The sequence below is a fragment of the Anser cygnoides genome, chromosome 2 (genome assembly GCF_040182565.1).
Source record: "Anser cygnoides isolate HZ-2024a breed goose chromosome 2, Taihu_goose_T2T_genome, whole genome shotgun sequence".
NCBI classification, from domain to species: Eukaryota; Metazoa; Chordata; class Aves; order Anseriformes; family Anatidae; genus Anser; species Anser cygnoides.
Genome location: NC_089874.1, coordinates 67,018,689 through 67,040,524, shown reverse-complemented (window position 1 = coordinate 67,040,524; position 21,836 = coordinate 67,018,689). Strand labels below are relative to the sequence as shown.

General features: G+C 38.7%; 1 protein-coding gene across 4 annotated transcripts; it reads left to right on the top strand.

Annotated features, from left to right (window-relative positions):
* The first annotated feature begins 2,317 nt into the window (after positions 1 to 2,317).
* Positions 2,318 to 18,050, top strand: MLH1 (mutL homolog 1). Of its 4 annotated transcripts, XM_048075639.2 has the most exons (19): positions 2,318 to 2,561; positions 3,000 to 3,090; positions 3,224 to 3,322; positions 3,890 to 3,963; positions 5,036 to 5,108; positions 5,995 to 6,086; positions 6,904 to 6,946; positions 7,267 to 7,355; positions 8,787 to 8,899; positions 9,455 to 9,548; positions 10,495 to 10,648; positions 11,354 to 11,727; positions 12,467 to 12,615; positions 14,320 to 14,428; positions 15,236 to 15,299; positions 15,807 to 15,971; positions 16,642 to 16,734; positions 17,092 to 17,205; positions 17,717 to 18,050. In XM_048075639.2, exons 1-19 carry the CDS (start codon positions 2,455 to 2,457, stop codon positions 17,882 to 17,884), a joined length of 2,265 nt encoding a protein of 754 aa, XP_047931596.1. In that variant the 5' UTR covers positions 2,318 to 2,454; the 3' UTR covers positions 17,885 to 18,050. The 4 variants fall into 4 exon arrangements, with proteins under 4 accessions (XP_047931596.1, XP_013049816.2, XP_066848386.1 ...); XM_013194362.3 differs by lacking the exon at positions 3,890 to 3,963 and having other exon boundaries at positions 2,509 to 2,561; XM_066992285.1 differs by lacking the exons at positions 2,318 to 2,561; positions 5,995 to 6,086 and having other exon boundaries at positions 3,047 to 3,090.
* Positions 18,051 to 21,836: the final 3,786 nt, after the last annotated feature.

Sequence of the window (21,836 nt, the reverse complement as noted above, 5' to 3'; positions counted from 1 at the left end):
ATTGGCATGTTTGGTGGGTTTATTGAACAACCTTGACACTGTATCCACAGCAGTGAATACACGTCACCACCCCCTTGATGGATGGGGGCCAATGTAACCCATATGCCAGCTATTCAAGGCCCAGTGACTAGATGCCTGTACACCTGTTTGCTATAACATAATTCCTGGAACCAGAGCACTACCTTCCAGGGCTGTGAATTTTTGGTATTTTTTTCTGAGAGTAACCATGTCTGGTACTGTAACTACAAGTGGGGGTGTGACTTTGGTCAGCTCTCTACAATCTACATTCTCCTAAAAGCAGTCATGGTTTCTTTTTCCTACTTGTTAAGGTGCCTGAACGGTCTGAGTAATTTCCTCCTGTCCCTCAGAATGCAATGCTCTTTTACAGTTGCCACCTTGGCAGGTGCGGGCAGCGCAACTGGATCCCACTTTGGGAATTCACACAAAGCAGTTATAGACTGAATAGTAAATCCCCCTTGCGATGTCCCGAAGCAGAAGTGACCATTTACTGTTTCAACAATTCATCCTGCTAACACATCAATACCCAAAATGTATTCAACTGTTGCAATTAACACCATTGTGGTAAATGGGGTGGTATTTCCTACTGTTAAAGTAATCTTAGTTTGGGGGCTGGTGGGGGGGGCGGAGGGTCGGAATTTCTGTGCTCTGTGGTGCGGCTTCTTTACCATTAATATCTCTATGTAATACAGTAACTTCAGCTCCAGTAGTATCCACCAGAGCTAACACAGGTAAAATCCCTCCAGACTGACTCTTCTTTATAGTTGAAGGAACACAGAGGTGTTGGTCCCCCTTGTGGTAAGAGGCTACAGTGTAGATAATTTGGGAGGAACCACCAGACCTTCCTTTCTGCTGTTCTGGCACTTGCCAGTTAGTGCCTTGCCTTGAGGTGGGGTGGAGGGGAATGATTTTTTTTTTTTTTTTTGCATAGGCGCTAACTTTTGCCATTGGCGAAACAGTTCTGATGTTGTGATCCCATCTGATTGTGGGACACCGACTTGCACAAGGTCATTCCACATCTGTTTCCTTCTCACCTTTAACTCTTTTGGGATACAGGTGCATGTGATCTGCACCCCGCTGGCTGCCAGCTCCTGCTGCTCCTGCATTTCTGTGAGGGGCTGGGCTTCTACCACCTCCCTACTTTCTGAATCTGGCTCAAATTCAATCTTGGAGTCTGCTGACTCTCTCCAGATATTCCCATCGCATTCCCAGGACTACTGGCCTCCTTGCAAGGTAAGGCACCTTACAGCAAGACACAGCCAGTCCATGTTTCACACTCTTAACCCTCAACACCCAGAAAAAATGGCTTTGCTTCACGCTTCACATGTTTCTTGCAGGAACTGTGTCTTCTTCATGCCTTTGGCCAAGGCATGTGGTACCTTGTAAAACCCCTTGTTTGAAGTGACACCTGTGATGGTGTACTGTTACCTGTGCTATGGGGACTAAAAGAATTAAAGCAGGTTCTTTAGGAATACTGAGTAGAATGTGGATGCCACTTAGTTGTGGTTATAATTAGAGTTGCATTATTAGATAGATTTTTTAGCAATCAGCATGGCTTTTTTATTACCTAAGATTTTTGATCACCTAGACACTCTGCCAGTTGGGTCAAATTCTTAATAATCATGATCTAGATTCAGAATACATGTAAAATTACATGAGTTACTCAATCCTCGGAGGAAAAAAGATGGTGTTGGCGGTGCCCCTGGCCATGGGGGTCACAGGTTTTGCTGCCCAGCAGCAGTTCTGACCTAAGTCCCACTAACAGCTGCTGGGTTTGACGGGCGGTATCTCAAATGCTGCTTTGCTCCCTTGCTTCGTAATGGGTGTCACCATATCTTAGGGACTCCATGCCCAGGGCTTTCACAGTGCTGGTGGGCACACGTGCTTTCAAAAATCATGCAGAGAGGTGGAAGGGGTGATTTGCCATCAGCCTGCCAGCAGATAGCAGCTGCGTGCTTCATGAAATGGTGTTGGTTATGCCAACCATATCACCAGGTGTCAGGAGCAGGGGGGACTGGTCTCAGTATACTCCTCTGGATGTTTTTTTGATTTCTTTTTCTTTCTGTAAAGTGAAAACTGTTTTACTGATTGCTATTAGCATGTTACAATTAATGATGACCCCAGACATGAAGACAGGGGAAGACGGACCACCCCCACCTCGCCAGCCTGTCACACCGAGGCCGGCCCCCAGCCCTCCGCCAATTGCCGCGCGGGGCGGGAGGGCGACCGAGTGATGGACACTTACCTCACCCAATTGCGGGGCGTGCTGCCGCTTGGCGCGAACGTGCGGGGCGCGCGGCTGTTTCCCTCCACCATCTCAAGGCCCTGAGGCGGCCGCCATTTTTTTGCCTCCCTCCTCTGCTCGGCCCCGCCGCCCTCTCCCCCCGGCCCTTTTGGCCTCGCAGCGGGCCGGGCCCCGCTCCTGTCACGGTGGCGATGGCCGGCGTGATCCGGCGGCTGGATGAAACTGTGGTGAACCGCATCGCGGCCGGCGAGGTCATCCAGAGACCGGCGAATGCCATCAAAGAGATGATAGAGAACTGGTGAGGCGAGCTGCGGGGTTGGGGGTGCGAGGGCTCCATGCGGTCGCTCTGAAGGGGAGGCACATCTGGGTTCGAGCTGCAGCCTGGGCGCTGTGGCGGGCTGAGTGAGCCAGCCCTGTGGAGGGCAGCAGCTGAGTGCAGTGCGCCCCGGGAGTGGGGGGAGAAGGGATTGTTCCGGGCCGAGGCACCCTCCTTGCTCTCTGGACTTTCTGAAAGCGTGTCTGAATTGTGAATAGTGAGTTAGAATCATTTACGTCGCTGCTAGAAGAAAAAGGAAGAAGGTGGTAAATACTTGTTTGAAACAGAAGTTCCAATGTGACTGAAAACTAGAGTAGAAACATGTATCAGTTATATAAGAACAATTTAAAATTCCACTTTCGTAAAGTTATTTGTTCTCTAGAATGGTTGTTCTGTACTATGCTTTCTTGCTTTCCACAGCTTGGATGCTAAATCTACAAGTATCCAGGTAGTAGTTAAAGAAGGTGGTCTGAAGCTCATCCAAGTCCAAGATAACGGCTGTGGTATCAGAGTGAGTATCAACAGCTCTGTGCTGATGTTTTGTATTACCTCTTAACACTTGTTTTGATTTATAAATGTTTCTGATCTTGAAAAGTGTGGAAACAGAAAGTAGCTGTCATTATTTTCTTATCCATGTTATATAGAAAGAAGATCTCAACATTGTATGTGAGAGATTTACTACGAGTAAACTACAAAAATTTGAAGACTTGTCTAGTATTTCTACATATGGTTTCAGGGGTGAGGTAAGCTCTTCAGCAAGGTTTTTAAATTGTTCATTGTTTATTGTTGTCCTTCTGTAGTGCAGAGCTTACATAATTGCTCATTCTCAAAACTTTATACAGAAGGTTCTGGTTTCTGAGAATCTGCCTTATGAATGTAGTTCAAAATATATTTCTTTGTCTTTTAAGAATATATGGATTCCTAGTGAGAGGTGTATATTCTTTTTGATTTCTGGAGTAAGAAGTTATTTAAGTAAAACAAGACCTGTCTTTTCAAGTGTTGCTTGAGGAACAAGGTTGCTTCAGGTGAAAGGCAATGGAAGATATGACTGGATGGTAAATCACTGATGACAGACTTTTTGCTAAATACAGTACTTAAAGCCAAAAGAAGGTCCTGGATAAAGACTGGTTTTATAGGTACTGAAAGTCATTAAAGCTTTACTGACCCCAGCGACATTTTTACAGGAGTTTTTATTAAGTATTTGCAGACAGTATATGAGAATTTTGTGGTGCTCTTTGAAGCTTGTACGATTCTTCAGCTATCAGTGACGTCTAGAGCAAGGTTTACAAAGGTGCTTTTTCTTTCTCTAGGCATTGGCTAGCATCAGTCATGTTGCCCATGTTACGGTAACAACTAAAACAGCTGATGCAAAGTGTGCATACAGGTATGCTAGTTATGATCCAAGTAACTTCTGCTGTAGATAATAACAAACAGATGCGTTTCATTTTCTTTTCAGTGCTCTTATTGGTGGGAATGGGGACACTGAATGAATACTTTGTTTCTAGGACAGTTACAAACAGGGCCCAGAATATGAGAAAACCTAGTTTGAAATATTTTTATTGCAGACTGGGTAGGCTTTACCTAAACAGTATAATTTAAATGTGCGTGGGGGAAATCTTAAAAGGAATTCTACTTCAGCAGCCAGTGTAGGGTTAACTTTTATCTTTCGCATTTAAGGATAAAATGATGTATGTACACAGTTAGCAAGTCTTGCAAATTTCATGTCTCTGAACACAGAAACATTTTGTGTTTCCTGATCCTATCCAAAAAGGGTTTTGAATATCCTCCTGAAGACTTGAGCTCTAAACATAAGCAAAAATAAACTCATTAACGTCTCAGCTATTTTTATGAAAAAGAAGGGAAAAGGTTTACATCTTGACTTTTTTTTCAAAAGACTGTATGATGATGGTCTTTATTAATTATGTAGGGAATGTAAGAGGTCAAAGGAAGTATGTCCTTAGGAAGTCATGCAGATGCAGAATTTCAGAAAGAACTAAATGGGTCAGAAATCTTTTATGGTCAAAATCCTGTTACTGGCCCAAAAGGAAACACATCTTATGTATAAAGTCAATAATTTATTATTAATATAACTGAAGTGTGAAGTCTAGTGGAAGAATTATTATTAATGCAGGTCTAATTGTTAAAGAAAGCTACAATAACCCTACTATTACTATATAATAATCCTACAGTTACAGGATCAGTCTCAGTAGTACAATTTCAAAATGCGTATTCTGTTACCTACTACGTGTTCTCTGCTGTTACTCCCACTCTCCCGTGGCCCTGATGGGCCCTAAGGTCAACACAGTCAGTTTTCTGCTAGCAGAAAGGGAGAAGCTGCAGCCAATTCACAGCAACCCAAGTTCTTTGCTGGGAGAAGTGTGGTGACGATGGGGTTTCTGTCTTCTTCCCCCCATTCCTGGCAGCTGTCTGACAACTTATTTTTATTTTCTGCCTAGAGCTTCTTACAGTGATGGAAAAATTAAAGCCCCTCCAAAACCCTGTGCTGGAAACCAAGGGACACAGATCACGGTAAGTTTTTTTTTGTATGTTATCCTGCTGTTCCCTGGTCTTTATATTTGCACCACCTATTGGTATGTGTTGCGTTGCAAGGGAAGAAGTGGGGTGTATTACACAAAAAAGAGTGGAAAGTTGAGGAGTGGTATAGGCAGATCTTCAGTTGGTCTTGTGGTGAGATGATGGGACTGCAGATGTTAGCATGTGATCAGGATGAGACAGAAGGCTACGATAAAGAAAAGTAGGGAACTCAAAATGAGAAAGATCATGTGTGTTGCAAGGTTTAGGGTGGGAAGTAGAAGCCAGCCTGGCCAAAGAGTCTGCAGGTATGTGCTTGCCTTGCAGTGGGAATATGCACCCTCCAGGCTTCGCGTGTCAATCAGACGTAGATTTACGTTTGTGCTTTTATACAGGATGACATAAAGAGTAAACTTCAAAATTCTGCCTTTCTCACTATAGAAAAATAACTTGCATATTGTTTCAATAAATAGTGAAAATGAAAAACTTAAGCTGCTGTTTTAATAACATTAATAGCCCTGATTGCAACAGCTGTTTTAAAGTTTATTTGTGGTTCATTATAACAATCTAATCAGGGAATCCATTGTTATCAGCAATGGAAGGAATATAATTTTCACTGAAAAGCAAGTACTTGTAGAGGTGGTGGTGTTTTTTTCAAAAAACAAAACAAAAAACTAATGTACCAAAATATTTAAAGCCATGTATTTCTCTAGAGTTTAAATTTATTAGGTAAACCTAAGCAGGTAAGGAAAAAAATCAAACACAGATTCTTCAGAAACTGAAATGTTCTCAGAAAATTTTGTAGTATATATTCAAAAATTATCTTAATTATATAGTGAGAGGAGACTTCTTAAATGTTTTTTAATTGTGATCATCTCTGTAGGTTGAAGATCTCTTTTACAATGTAAATACACGGAGGAAAGCTTTAAAAAATCCAAGTGAGGAGTATGCAAAAATACTAGAAGTTGTTGGCAGGTAAACTGAAATAAGAAACTCCGGTTTCTAGTGCCATGGAGAGCACTGTTTTGTTTGCTTGTTTTCAGAGATATTGGCATATGCATGTATGGTATTTTTTGTGCTTTTTTTTTTCCGCTTTTTTTTTAAGCGTATGGTGTTGGATAACAGTTAACAGTCCAGTTTGATAAAGAAAAATACAGGAAACATAGTATATTCACTCCATGCCTCTTATTACCAAGAATCTCAGCAAACAAATGATGATAGACTTAAATGAGTGAACTCTCAATGAACTTGAGAAAAAAAGAATCAGTGTAAAAAAAATGTGTAAGAGTATTGAGATTTGGCTGAATAAGAAAAGGCTGAATGGCAATTTCACGTTTTTTTTAAACAACAACAGAAAACAAACAACAACACAAAAAAAAACCACTACCAGATGTTCCTTTACTGGGTCCCTTTATTTTTTTTATTTTTTTTGCATCTTTTGCCATGTATGGAAGCTTTGCAAGTAGAATCTATTCAATTTAACCAAAAAAAACTGCTTTGCACTTCCAGTGAAAACAAGATAGCAAAGAGTAGCAAAAGTATTAGCATACTCCCTGAATGAGCTACTTAAAGTATCTTTACTGCCCAGGAAGACTTCAGCCAGGAGGTGAAGTGTCAGGTCCCAGTACTCTGGAATGGGCTGATCTGAAGCTACCAGCTGTCCTGGTTACAGCAATCTAACCTCTGCGTTTTTACTGTTTTCATCTTGCAAGGTTCTTTCTCATGACTTATTCATGTAGTGACATTTGATTCTTTTTCACATACTGCAGTCTTATGCTTACCTGTTTTTCAGGTACGCCATCCATAACTCAGGTATCAGCTTTTCAGTTAAAAAGGTATGTGAAAAAAGTCCTTAACTTCACCATATATACACCCAGTCAAGTTTTTTTTAAGCAACAGAACTTTTGTACAGAGCTGCATATGTTCTTCACTTTCAAAGATGGAGTATTAGTGTGAATAGGTTTGATGTGGGCTAACATCCTGCAGTCCTGTGCCATTTAACATGTTACTTTTCTGAATATTAATAAGGAAATAATATAAAACATGATAATTACATTGTACCTTTTTGTTAGAATTATTATTGCTAAGTTGAGTATGTTTCTGAAACTTCAGACAGAACTGTGAACTGATTGATACTTATTTCTGCTCTATTTAGCAAGGTGATACCGTGTCAGATGTTAGAACTTTAACAAATGCCTCAACAGTGGACAACATTAGGTCCATCTTTGGAAATGCTGTTAGCAGGTATGTTGGCGTTGAGTTTCGTTTTGACTTTCTAGCGAATCTCCTCCCACCTTCTCTTTTAAAGAACACAGGCTATGCAAACTTCTCCTGCCTTCAAGGTGAATTACATGGAAGCGTGACTGTTGCAGTAATAAAAAGCTCTCCTTTGTATTGCAGACAGTGACTTCTTTTTTAAGTATATCAAAGAAAATAGGGAAGCTGTAAAATTACTCCTTCAATGTGCCGAAAGGGAAAAACCTACTTGTAATTTTGTGTGCTAATCTAAAAAAGCAAACTGTACTTGTGTTCTTTATGAGTTCCTGTCCTCTTCCTACACCATGAAAATCTTACCTCTTCATACTGCAGTCTGTTTGATACATTTCGAAGTCTTCTCAATTTTTTTCTAAAATCTTAAGGTTTAATGTTTTGACAAAAGCTGTATCAGTTGAGGCTAAGTAAACCAGACAGAGAAGTTGGAAACAAAACTGGTCATCTATTCAAAATTTATCTGCCACTTTAGGAAAAAATCTCTTTATTAAATCTTCAGCTGAGAAGAACTCATAGCACAGACATGTAGAATTAGGTTCTCTGAGGTCTCCCCATGAATACCGAGGTGTCAGTTTGATTTGGTTACTAAAATCACAATTCACATTTAAGGAATTTAACTTGTAATACATGGAAATACAGCACACTAGAGAGGCTGCTTAGTAATAAGATAGACAGTATTTCTATGCCATGCATTTTTTTGTCTACTTCCGATGCTTGTTTGATACAGTTTTTTCCTTTGTACAGTCCTGAATAAGTTGTCCATTTCGACATGTTTTGATCTTACTTTTTCAAGTGAAACCTATTTTACCCAATTTCAGATTGTGTTTAGTCTAGCTTATTTTGACTTAAAAGAGGAACTTGCATTAAATTGGCACTTGTGTATATAGAGAGGTTGAATGGGAAATACAAAGCCCATAAGTCTTTCTTATGTGAGCTTCAGCAGCTAGCACAACACGCTGCTAGAAATGTATACTTATAAGCTACTAAAATGTAACTGGATTTCTCTAACTAATGTACCACAAAAAGTATAAAATCTGTTATGAAAATTGTTAATGCTATGTCAATACATGGCTATGATATTGTGATAGGTATTAAAAAGGTACTGTAGGTAGTTTCACAGACTCCAATCATACTGGATTACTGTTTTACATTCTCTTAGGGAGAGATACGAGGGTGCAGAAAGAAACCAATGAAAGAAAGAAAATGCAGTTGGCGCTTCATTATTTTTTTTGTGGTTAGATAGTTTTGTGGCTCAGCAAAGAATGTTGGAGCTCTCAAATCATACTGTAGTTTTCTGTAACTGTGGCATAAATAGAACATAGAACAGTGTGCTGCTACTTGTGAATACCGTTTGAAACTTGCATTAACAGGAGAAACTTTGTGTTTTTGTCAAACTGTCAATAGGGAATTGATAGAAGTGGGCTGTGAAGATGCAAATCTGGCCTTTAAAATGAAAGGCTACATCACGAATGCAAATTATTCTGTGAAGAAATCTATATTTTTACTCTTCATAAACCGTAAGTTTAAAAAAAGTTGTACAGTCATTGCTTCTTATGTAATAATCAGAACAAAACTTTCGGAAGAATTGCAAAAATCTTGTGAGTATAAAAATTCTTGAAAACATTGAAGGATAAATATTATAGTTAACAGTAGATCTTAAGGTGTTTTTCTATGTGTAATGTGGGTCAAGTTTTGCTCTGTAAGTACTGGAAAGCAGCTAAGACTGGGTCTAAACTGAAGGTTGTGAAATACCGAGGTTATGAGGGTGTCCTGCCCAGTAACACGGAGTGGTCTCTTCCTTCTGTGGCAACATGAGTGCAGGGTGCAATGAACCTTGACTGTATGAAATACTGAAAAGGTAGTCTGGTTATTTCAGTATTTGTGAAAAGTACTTCTAAATATAAAACAAATACTAAGATGATATTGCCTAAACCTGTATTTTACTTGGAGAGGTCTAGGGAAAAAGAGGGATAAACTGCGTGCCTTTTGAAAATATAAAGCATGAAGATATTGCTCTGAAGGATTAGTTATTCTGTAGCATTTTTGGAAAATAGCATTTTGTTCTCTTTCAGATCGATTGGTAGAGTCAACCGCTTTGCGGAAAGCCATAGAGACTGTGTATGCTGCTTACTTGCCAAAAAGTACACATCCATTCCTATACTTAAGGTAAAGTAATGGGAAAAAGTAGCCTTTTGCTACTATCTTATAGGATGGAGCTAGGGTGAGTAGGTTTAGAAGGTCATTTGTGTTCCCGATGGTAGTGCTAAGTATTGTACTAAGGTAGGTTATTGCTAGACAGGAGATAATTCACCATGCATCTTTAATTGTTTGTACTGACTTTCTTTTTTGTAACATTGAAGACAGGCTTTAATTTTCAGAAGCAGTGAACTTAAGTCCTTTGACATTATGCTCTTTGCTTAGGAAAATGAGTTATACTAGGAATACAGCAGTGATTTTAAGACCACTCAGATAATTTTCCAAACACCATTCATATTTTTTTCTTGCTAGGAATTATATTTGTATCTCTCTTCTTAATAGTTACTGTTCTTCTTGGTATGCTAGTGTAACAAAAAAGTGAATTGCATGCTGCTTACTGGAAGTAATTATTTACAAAGAATAGCTAAAACCAGACTGTTCTTTTAAAAATCGGAGAGTATGAAAAATTTAAGAACCAAGCAACTAAATGGTAAGCAACTAAATCTTGTCATTCACCAGTGAAACTTAATGATATCCAGTGCTTTCTAAGAATAAAGTTCTTGCATTGCAGTGTTTGGGGTCATTGATAATGACAGGGCATCAAAAACTAACTCATGAGACACTGTGAGTAAAAGCTATTTCTAAAAATGGTTTTTAGTAGTACAGTGGAGAGGTTGATTTAAGCTTACCTGTGCAAGCTGACTTTGAGTTCAGAATAGGGTTCTTCAGAGTAATTTTTTTTTAATATACCAAACAAATCTGACTGTAGTGCAACTTTAGTAGGTTTTGGGACTATTATTGGCTTCTTTGAGTGTAGTAATTTGCCCCAAGTCTGACAAACGTTATACTGAACCAATGTGTGCTCTCTGCCATCCAGGGAAAATTTTAGGTTAACTTCCTTTAAAATCTTTTCCAGCCTGGAAATAGCTCCCAAGAATGTAGATGTGAATGTGCACCCTACAAAACACGAGGTCCACTTCCTTCATGAAGACAGCATTCTAGAGCGTGTGCAGCAACACGTAGAGAGCAAGTTACTGGGCTCTAATTCCTCAAGGATGTACTTCACTCAGGTGAGAATACATGTTTCAAGTAGCCATAGCTCTGCGCTATTTTAACAGTAGTGGGTGTGTTTACCTTCTTCAGAAGTACAAGCTACGCAGTGATGGATAGTCATCACTGTTACACTGGTAGCGTGAGATCTTTGCTCTGTTCCAGGGATGGATGTGCTTTAATATACCAACGTTAACAATGAGGCAGTGAACTTACTGGAGAAGTGCATGGAAATGTTTAAAGTAATTTTCTGTCAAGTATCTGTTCAATCTTCTTGATTTTTACAGGTATATTACCCTTCACATGCACTAAATATTTTATTCTGCCCTTTTTTATAAGAAAGATGTGTGAGGAAATTGTTCATTCTGTGTATTTGGTGACACTTCGGATTTAACATAACCAGAAAAGTAGCAGGAAAAAGCTTCCCTAATTTCTTTTTATATATAGCATAGTATGCTAACTGTAATCTTCTAAAAAGTTTTTGTTTTTAAAACTTAACATTCCCTTGTCTCGAATACAAACTAATGATTTCAGTAATTGCCAAGATGGTGACACTCATATTATGCAGAAAGCCACTGCAAAGCTGGTGGCCTGTTTAAGCAACTGACATGGTGTCTGTGGGGTTTGGAAGTTACCTTTGAGCAGTAAGGTGCTGTGAGAAGCGCGATTGGTCTCTGCTTTTACTTACTTATTGTTGATGTCTCCTTCCCCATATCTGAATGAAGACGTTGCTTCCAGGGGCTGAATGTTCTTCCAGTGAGGTGGTAAAATCAGCAGCTAACCTTTCTGCGGCCACAAAAGGAAGCAGTGATAAAATCTATGCACACCAGATGGTCCGCACTGATTCCCGAGAGCAGAAACTGGATGCTTTCCTTCAGCCAGTGAACAATCCCCTAAGTACAGGCCCTGCTGAAGTGACAGTGGGGGTTAATGCAGCACCTCCAGAGGGTCCTGCCAGGCTGCAGGATGCTGAAATGGAAGATGTCAGTGATCTTGAAATAGCTGATATCCTTGAAGCGGCCGAGGTTCAGCAGGACATGGCAATGCCTGGAGAGCTGAGTAAGAGTAGACACTTGTCTCCCGAGAAAGTACTTCCTCGGTAAGTCTCGTCTTTCCTGAGGTCTTGCAGTCCTACCTGTTTATTTCATGGCTTTGCCTTGAATTTGGAGGGTTTTCTGATACCTTTGGACGTGTTTTTTTCAGAAGGAAAACTTTTCCTAGAATAACTTCTCATGGTATTTTAATGAGAAATTCAACTTAATCTGTGAACTGTAACTTACATAACTCGTGATAAATTTTCTAACTGGAATGGGATTTCTGTGCATGCTGGAAGGCAGGAACCTATAAAAATAATGATGACCTTGACTTTACTTGAGAAAGATAATAGTGGTCCTCCTCAATTTGGAGGACACCATTTTGTGGTATGACTGAAAGGTAGGAACTACATTACTGAATTTTGCAGACATTACCCTAGTGAAGATAGAAGCACTGTCATCTTCTATAGCCCCTGCATGGAGCTGTTATGAGAGGCCAGAGAAGTGTGTGAGGGGGCATCATTAGAAATGTCAACATTTGTAATGTGTCCTTTAGAGCCCATTGGCTTGTTGCTTAACAGACATCCAATATGACCAATACTAAAGTCTTAAATTCGTTATGAATTATCTTTTTCTAACAAATTATGCATAGGAAGTAAAATAAAAACAGTGGAAGCTTTGGGAAACTTCCTGCATTTCCCTTTTTTTAACGTAGAATGTGTGAATGCAGCAGACCATCTGTTTGTGTTTTGCTTCAGTGATAGGAGGATAGAACATAATTCTTTTTTTTTTTCTGTATTGCAGAAAGAGACCCCGGGAAGACACGGACATAGAAATGGAAAAAGATGTTTCCAGAAAGGAGATGACTGCTGCCTGCACCCCTAAAAGAAGAATTATCAATTTGACCAGTGTGTTGACTCTTCGGGAGGAAATTAGCAGCCGGGCGCATGAAAGTAAGCAGGTGGCTTTGATTCTTAGGCTTATTTCACCAACTAAGTACGACTGCTTGGACTACTGAGGGGAAGAAAGCAACACAGTGAGCTGACTGGGGCATGTTTTTACTTGAGCTTTTGACGAACAAAATTGTTAAATGTCAAGGGTCAAACTCTGAACAGTCTGCTGCTAAAAGCATGAGACATACTGGGAAAACTTACTAAAAACTTGCATATCTTGTTAGTAAGCAAACGCTTCATTCTAAATAGCTTGTAAACTCTAACTTGCGTCATAACTAATACCAAAAAAATCACAGCTTGAAAAGCTATGGTATTTTGTAATTTTCAAACAAATATCCATTAATAGTCATTAAAAATTTTGCTTAATTGCATGATTACAAAATATTCACAAGAAAAACTTTATGGGACACACCTGATGGTCATATTTTCTTATTTACTGCTTTTGCTAGTCATTTTTATTTGGATCTGTCCCACTTATGGGAGGAGTTCAAAAAAGACTGGTGAAATACTCTTTCTTTTTCTTCGGAGAAAAGGTGGAATGTTTGCAGTTCTTCCTAGGGTTGTTTCTTCTTTGCTCTTTCAGTTGCTTTAAGAGTCATATTGAGTCATATTCCAGTAATATTCAGTTGGTCTAAATGTTAGGAACCTTGTGTTTTTTTGTCATTGTTGAATTGTGAATCTGGGGAGAAGCTCCACAGCTAAAATGGCTAGACTAACAGACTTCTGAAATAAATAACTCTTTAAAAATCTTTTAAAAAAAAAAAAAAAAAACAACCAACTTCTAAAGATCAAGGTTTCTAGTAAGCGTGTACTGACACTTTACCGGTGCTATAGAATAAGTTCTGCAGTAGGCTGGTTAATTCTAAGCTGGTAATTCCATATTAGGCTGTTGCGGTTTAAATACTGAAATCAGGTAGTTATTCCTGTGCTATGAAATATCCAAAAATGCCCTAAAGTACACAGCACAACTTGTGCAGCTGCTTTAGGTTCTCATCTTCACATATGTAAGAAACACCTACAAGAGACTGGTGTAAGAAATGCTCTTCTTGTCACCTTTTCCATCAGAATACAATATTGCAATGGAATTTGCTTAGCGTAATGCTTTGTATGTGCTGTGATGGCTGTGTCAAGCTCCTATAATGATGAAGCTGTTTCTGAGGGCTGTAGTGACATTTTTGGCAGAGTGCATAAAATGAACATGGAATCTGGACTCTGCACTTTTATTTTTTCAAATAAAAGAGGCTGGAAACTTATGGAGGGAAGACGACACTGACTACGGGCCTAATCTACTGCATTGCCAGAACCTAGTCTAATACTACAAGATTTTGTTGCAAATTTGTTTTGCATATACAGTTTTCTTTGAAATAAGTCTATGCTCCTTTACTAGTCTCCTGTGGCTGGAAACAACTTCAGAAAGTCAGGTTGCTCAAATCAAATGGAGAGATTTTTCTTAACAGTTAAATTATAAGTGTGAATTTTTATAAACTGACTTATGCTTTAATATATTATGAATATATGCGTATACAAAGAAATGATTAACATTTTAAAATAGAGTTGGTAGTATGTGTATATTAGAAACTGTAGTGCAGTAGTAGTTGAACAGTAGCCAGACTTTAGATAGTCACAAATCACTCAACTGACTAAATTAGGGCAGAGTTGCACACAGAACATTAACCTTTTTTTTCCTTTTTCCCCTTGTTTCAGCTCTTCAGGAAATGCTACGTGATCACTCATTTGTTGGCTGTGTCAGCCCTCAGTGGGCTCTGGTGCAATATCAGACAAAACTGTATCTTCTCAATACAACAAAACTCAGGTAAAGAAGCTGTCACACTTGCTGGCAGTTCAAATAATTACCTGTTACCAAGCTCATTAGAAGAAGGAAATGATAGAAAATTATTTTTTCTTATGGCCTGTCCAGAAAGTCATGAGGCTGACGATTAAGCAGCCTGTTCAAAACAGTAGAAACATGTCTGGACTGCCTGTGAAAAGCTGCAGAAGCTCAGTGTAATCTTAAATGCCAGCTACTGCATTTTGTGCTCACAGACTGGAGTAAGGGAAAGAAATTTTACTTGCTTTATGCTTGCCTACAGCAACTACTCAGTACCCACAGTGGAAAGAGGAGCGAGCAGAGGCTTTAGAAAAGTCAGTGACTCAATCCACTTGGGTAAAGAGAAGTTGCAGGATGTGATCATAACATAAAGCTTTGCACCTGAGATCTTACTGGGCCAGACACAAGTGTATTCTCTTATTTGTTACAAAATTTAAGATGGACTTGTATCAAGTTCCAAGTTCCTGTGTATTTCTTGCAGAACAGCAAAGGATTAAAGACCACGAAATATAAGGGATCTGGGAATAAACTGATAGCAGCTCCATGCTTATGTAACAGCTCTGCATCAGTGTTGGTGATGTCAGGAACTAAGAAACACTTAGTTGTAAACATCTAGAGAGGGTGTATGAATCTTAAACTGTTGAGTTAAAAGTAAGATCTTTATTAATATGAAAGGATACGGTCATTTATTGTTTCCAAGGTGACCTTTACTTTTCCCCTTTTCATTATGGTACCTTGGAGATGCATGATCATGTCTGTAACTAGTATTTTTTTTTTTTTAATTCAATTTAGCCAAGAACTCTTCTACCAGATACTTATTTATGACTTTGCAAACTTTGGAGTCTTAAGGCTCTCTGTAAGTATAATTTTACATTATTTTATATAAAAAATGCTTATATACAGTGAGGCTGCCCATTCAGATAATGTATATGTTTATAGGTTCGATTTTGCTCACTGTAAGAGTGGTACTCCATTGCCTTCACAGTAATACAAAATAGCAAACACCTTGAGTCATTTTGTAGCTACAGCTGTTGTGATCCTGGGGGCTTGTTGCTAGTGTTGCTTCTGCCTATTCACCCAGCTTTGCTATTTATTGTTACATCTGGACAAAATTACAATACACAATCTACCTTTATTAGACATAGAATGCTAGTGCTTATCCTGTAAATATCAACACTTAGCAAGATCGTGGGCTGCAGAGAATTGTATCGGAAATCAACTTACCCTTAGATTGCTTGATTAGCACAACTGTCTGCTCTGCATCCCAAAAGCTGTATAGTAAAGTTAGATTGTTTGTAAAGGAAAAAGCTACAGCCTTTCATGGTGGGATCACTAACAACATTTCTGCTTCCTCCATTTTTAGGAGGCAGCTCCTTTATATGAGCTTGCAATGCTTGCTTTAGAGGACCCTGAGAGTGGCTGGACAGAAGAAGATGGCCCAAAAGAAGGTCTTGCTGAGTACATAGTTGAGTTTCTGAAAAAGAAGGCTGAAATGCTGAAAGACTATTTCTCTCTTGAAATTGACGAGGTAGATGACTGCTACTATTGCTCTTTGTTCTAAATGGTGCTACATTTTGGTAACTGATAACCACAACAGTTTGCTTGCTGTACTTACTAAGAGCAAACTCCAGTAAGGTTTAGGTGGTTTACCCCTTTCATTTAAAAAAAAAAAGGCTCAGGACTTACACTGCTTTTAGAGGGGGACTATGCAAAGCTTAATTAATTAGTTATCAAATGAGTCATCTCTTCACTAACTAGTCTGCATGTCTCCTGTCCAGCAAGGTGTGTGGCTTAACCAACTCTGATCTACAGGATCACATTTGCTGTTCATGGTTCTTGTTTTGTGCACTCCTACTCCATACAAAACTGAACAGCTTCAGCAGGTGCCATAACTCGGGCACCTCACCTGTGTTCTCAGAAATGGGACTGGTATAGTCAAGGGTTAGAGGTGGAGGAGAAAGCTGAGTTGGTCTCCCTGCAGTAAAACATCTAAATACAGGCAGCATAAGTTAAATACCACCACTGACCTTCCTGTAATGTCCGCCTAGAATCAGGTGTTAAAACCTTTTAACTTCAGCTGCCCTTAAGGCTCAGCAAGTTCGGTAAAAATCAGTCCTACAACACGTAACAGTTTTGGTTCATTTACTGCAAGAAAGAACAATTCTTTTTCTTACTGAAGCAGCAGTATTGCCTTGCAGGAAGGAAATCTGATTGGCTTGCCACTTCTGATAGATAATTACATTCCCCTGTTGGAAGGACTACCTATGTTTATCCTTCGTCTGGCCACAGAGGTATGTGTTCTTCAACAATTCATTCACAAATGAATTTTTTCCACTTAGGAAATACTGAAATGAATCAAATTCCTTATCAGAAACTGCAAAGGAGAGGCTGGAGTTGATCAACTGTACTGTTACATACTCCAGACACTTTTGCTATGGTTACTGATTAGTTGTACTTCACCTCTGTATTTGTATCTGCTAATTGGATGTTTTGATTTGAATGCCTCCAGTTCTTCCCCTTTTTGTTCAGTACCTCCACCTTACCAACACAAAAATGGTCAAAATATTATGACTTTTCCATCTTAGGAATTTTTAAGTCTCTGGCTGCTTATTCAGGCTCTATTAAATAATTTCTCTTTCTTGAAACAGGTAAACTGGGACGAAGAAAAGGAGTGCTTTGAAAGCCTGAGTAAAGAACTCTCTCTGTTTTACTCCATTAGAAAGCAATATTTAATAGATGAAGTCACCCTGACCCACTCCCAGGTACCGTAATCTGCAACTACTTAAATGAGCAGAGTTAAGACTTGAATTCCCTCAACTATAGACTTGTAATACCAACTCTCCTTTCAACAAAGTAAATCGAGTAGCAGTGCAGCAAGACTCCAAATGAAAGAGGGGGGCTTGAGGTTTTCTGAAGTATGTCTCCTGACAAAACCTTTTAACAGCAGGCAGGCTGTGCACTGCACTTAATATTGCAACAGGCCTTGGCCTTGGAGTTTGGGATGTCTTTTTAACTTGTTCAGCTGCAATAGATTTCTATAGAGGGATTCATATAAACATAAGCAGACTGTATTTTAAGTACCTGCTTAATCATTCAGTTAAGCTAGCTCATTCTGCAAGTGGCACGACTCAAAACAGACTTTGCAGAACTTAGACTTCATTCTGTACAGTTAACTTCAACACTAATGGAATTTTAGTCTCTGTAGTCTGATAAAGCTGAAATGCTCTCCTACAGTAAAAGTTTCAGCTTGTTTCTACTTTTTCTGTATTTCAGAACGAGGATTCTGACTCTGCTTCACCACCATGGAAATGGACTGTGGAACACATTGTTTATAAAGCTTTTAGGACTTACCTTTTACCTCCTAAACACTTCACAGATGATGGCAACATCTTACAGCTTGCTAACTTGTCTGACCTGTATAAAGTTTTTGAGAGATGTTGAACAAGTAGTTATTTGTATAGACTTGTACACATGTTGTTTTCTATTTTATTTAATAGATAATAAAATCTCAGCTGAGGGAGGAAGGTGTTTGCTATCATATTAGTATGATATTAAACATGTATTTTCCTTCAACTTATCAAAGAATAAAGAAATATTTTGACTAAAACATTTCAGTTAAATCCTCACTCATGGTTTCAGTGTCAATATTAAACAATCCAGCAATAGAATATAATAGAGATGAATCAAGTTAAGTGATCTTGAAAAAACAAATGAGCTTGAGTTAAAGTATGAGGCAGGTACTGTCAAACAAGTCACGCAAACATACATGGAATGCACTTAGGTTAATTTTTTAGTACTGGATAAACTGTTGTGTTTCAGATCCCCTGCTTGAAATAAGGGGGATCATGTGCCATTTTAACCAAAGAATCTGAAAATGGAAGCAGGATGCCTATGACAGGTAACAAATAAGTTTGCACCCATGAAATCCCTTTCATGAAATCCCTTTCAAAGAAGAATTGCAGTTGTCAGTCTGAGTGCAGGCTCCAGGGTGACAGGAAGCCATTCTTCCTGCTTAGGTAGGAAAAAAAATGCTTATGCTTTAATTTGACCTCTGACTTTTCCAGAGTCCAGCAGGATGGTCTTACGGATGATCGTACAGAAGGTGGTTTGAAAAAACTAAACTAAAAGATGTGCCCCTTGCCATATGCCAAAAAAAAAGTTTTTTAGCAGATGTTTTGTACATAGTCCAAAATATCTCTTATTTGCAGAATACACCAGAAATACAACTATTAAAACTGATGGTTTCACGAAGTGAATAAAGAATTAACAGTACAATGATCTCTCTGCTCACCAACCTACTCTAGGAGCCTGTTCACTGACTAGGTATAGGGAGATTTGTTACTTCCCGCAATATTTCTCAAATAGGGAGAGCAATTTTTTTTCCCCGAATCTAAGAGCTACCTTTACAGTTGAAACTGTTCTTTTCCTATAGTTCAGAGCTTTAAGCAACTATTAACTGGAGACACCTTGTCTCCTTAACAGGAGAAAAATTGCAATCAGCACTGCAAAATACATCCTGCATAACTCGATCAAAACATTCCCAAGCCTGTTATGGATTACAAAATGAGACCCAAATAACAGTACCAATTTCGCTAACAGTTCGTTGGGGTTCTTTTTTTTCCTTTTAGTTTCTTCATTGAAATCTGCCTCTTTAAACAACACTCATTCCAAAACTCATTTTCAAGCCCCCCCCCCCAAAAAAAAAAAAAAAACAACAAATTACAAACAGCACACAGCCACATTTGCTGCCTTTACAACAGTTCAGATTCACTTTTTCAAATTAGAAAAGGTCAGTGCGATCTTTCTTGCCTGCTTTTTTAATTGTTCAGATCATCTCAGTTACCCACAACTTGCAGAAAAACAGAACAATTATAGGAAAACACATCTCCAGGCCTGACATACATTAGTTTAGTTAAAATGCACACCACACTCAACTCTTTATTTTGCTTATTAGCTCATTGTTTTTCTGAGCACATCTCACATCAACAAAAATGTCAACTTTTGAGAAATCTACCATGACAGCCAGTATCGTACTGTCCCTGAATAATTTCATTTGTGCTACAAACAAAAGCAAGTAACATTTTCTAGGAACAGCTGGTACAAAATGACATCTTTGGGGTTGGCTGAGGAGAAAACATCCTTGGAAAAGCAGGATGGAACAATTGAGATTTTGTGGATCTGGCGAGAGATGCAGGTAGGTTTGGGAGGGATAAGTTTATGAACAAAATGATTTCAGATCAAGTATTTTAACTTTTACATACCATAACTGATGCAGTTTAGGTTTCCAGGAGATAAAACTTCTCATGGCAGCAACCAAAACTAGCAGATGTGCCAGAGGGAGTCATTTCCTTGGCAAACTACTATCCATGTGTAAAAATAGAACATCTCAATTCAACATACAGACTGGGAACCTCAACTATGTACCACAGGAAAAAAATATGCTGGCTTAGGGAAAGCTTTGCAAAATCCTTACCTTGAGATTGCTACGTAGTTATTCACGTGTCTGATATAAGAAAAATACCCCCCCCCCCCAAAAAAAAATCCATCACTGCTGCATATGGCTTGTTTTACTTCACAGCTGGTATTTTTAACCCATCCACCTTTTCTAATTTTTCCCCAAGTATTAAACTGCATCTTAAACTGCAGGGGGAAGCATGCACTGAGAATAAGGTTACATTTCTTGGATTTCAAGATGAATTCCATACTGCAAATTGAGGAAGGTGTTAAAGAAGTCACACCTCTAGATAAAGGTTATTTATAACAATGGAACTGCTAGCTAGCCCAGATGCATTTTTCTCTTTGAGTTTAATATTTGATTAGGAACATTCCAACACTTTGAAGTTCCAACTTCTGGTTGTTTCTTCTAATGAGTTATTCTTACCTGTATCCTTTGAAACAGATCTTGAATGCTCTCAGTCACGCAACCAATAGAATGAAAAAGTTAGGAGCAACTCAACAGTCACACTGGAGAATTTTAGAAACAGCACACTGAAGCCGATTTAACTACCTACTGCCTTCAAGACATAATGATCTTCTTCCATGTAAAGGAAGATGGGATACGTCATTTTTAGTCATACACGTTTGCAGAACCATTATTTGGAGAAAAAAGGTGATGTTTTTAATTGTTAAAGCTTGGTAGCAACCTGAAGTGAAATAAGATAGGTGTGAAGATATTCTCAAATAAGGTGCTTAAATGTAGCTACAGAAGTATTACAGAGCAGTGAAGTGCATACATCTGCATTAACATGAGAGGAACACGGTGGTACCTACTATTTGCTGTGCAGATTGCTATCTGTATGCTCATGGTATCATAAAAACTAATGGCTTTACAAAGAAAGTGACAAAACTTACAATCCCCTTTTGGGAGAAACTAGGTGTTACTGAAAATTTTTTTGATCAACAAAAAATTTGATTGGTTAACACTTAAAATTTGTATTTGAAAAAAACACATTTTATACCTACACACCTATATGCAACAATTGATTAAAGCTTCCCTTTTCTACAGTTTGCAAAGGCTCAACCGGCTTCCAGTTTCCTCCTTGAACTGGCATAACACCCACCACCGGACAGGAGCAGGACCTAAATTATTTCAAAAAGCTCCTTGTGTCCTTTTGATACCACATATGCAACTGTCAAATAAATGCTGTTCTGCTAAGCACTAATACTGCATCCCTACAGGCAGCCAAAACAGCACTGTGAACACATTCTGTACAAAAACTATGCAACCCAGAATCCCCATTAGCCCTCAAGAATGAAAGAACTGGTATGTGCTGATTTATCTGCTGATAAAGCGAAAAAATATCAGCGCATTACCTGCGTTTCACATTTTTATTTTAGAAAGTGAACATATCCATTAAAAAAGAAAATGCACAGAGTTAAAAAAAGTAAACATAAGACTAATGACAAATTCTCAAAAACATAAAATAATTTCACCTAGTGAGTCCCAATTGTTAAATATACTTCCACCATAGAGAAGTTTTACTTCATTATATTACCAGTCTCTTTATTAGGTACACAAAGACAACACTTTCCAGTAATTACCTAGTCATTAGAAGATCAACTTCAGGAATCACTGAATAATACATCATGGACAAATATTTTCATACCACCCGGGAGGCAATCTAATATACATATGTCACAAGGTACATCTTTGTGAGGTATTACAGTACATAGGAACCATTCCCTTTGCTTTCTAAGGAATAAATTCTTCAGCAGCTCCACCAGCAAATCAACTACAGACTCCACTGCCACAGCTTCCAAATCCCATCAACTTTTTTCGGGGATTTTCTTTCTGTAACAGATGACACAAATCAAGATTAAGATGAGTCAAGACAACAGTTACTGAAGACAGGGAGGCTCAAAAGAAGAAGCTGCCTGCTACTCCAAATGGGCA

Coding starts and splice junctions, on each gene's coding strand:
- MLH1 (XM_048075639.2), top strand. CDS start 2,455: ATGGCCGGCGTGATCCGGCGGCTGGATGAAACTGTGGTGAACCGCATC. Junction 9,549..10,494: donor CATCCATTCCTATACTTAAG/GTAAAGTAATGG, acceptor AATCTTTTCCAG/CCTGGAAATAGCTCCCAAGA. Junction 14,429..15,235: donor CTCAATACAACAAAACTCAG/GTAAAGAAGCTG, acceptor AATTCAATTTAG/CCAAGAACTCTTCTACCAGA.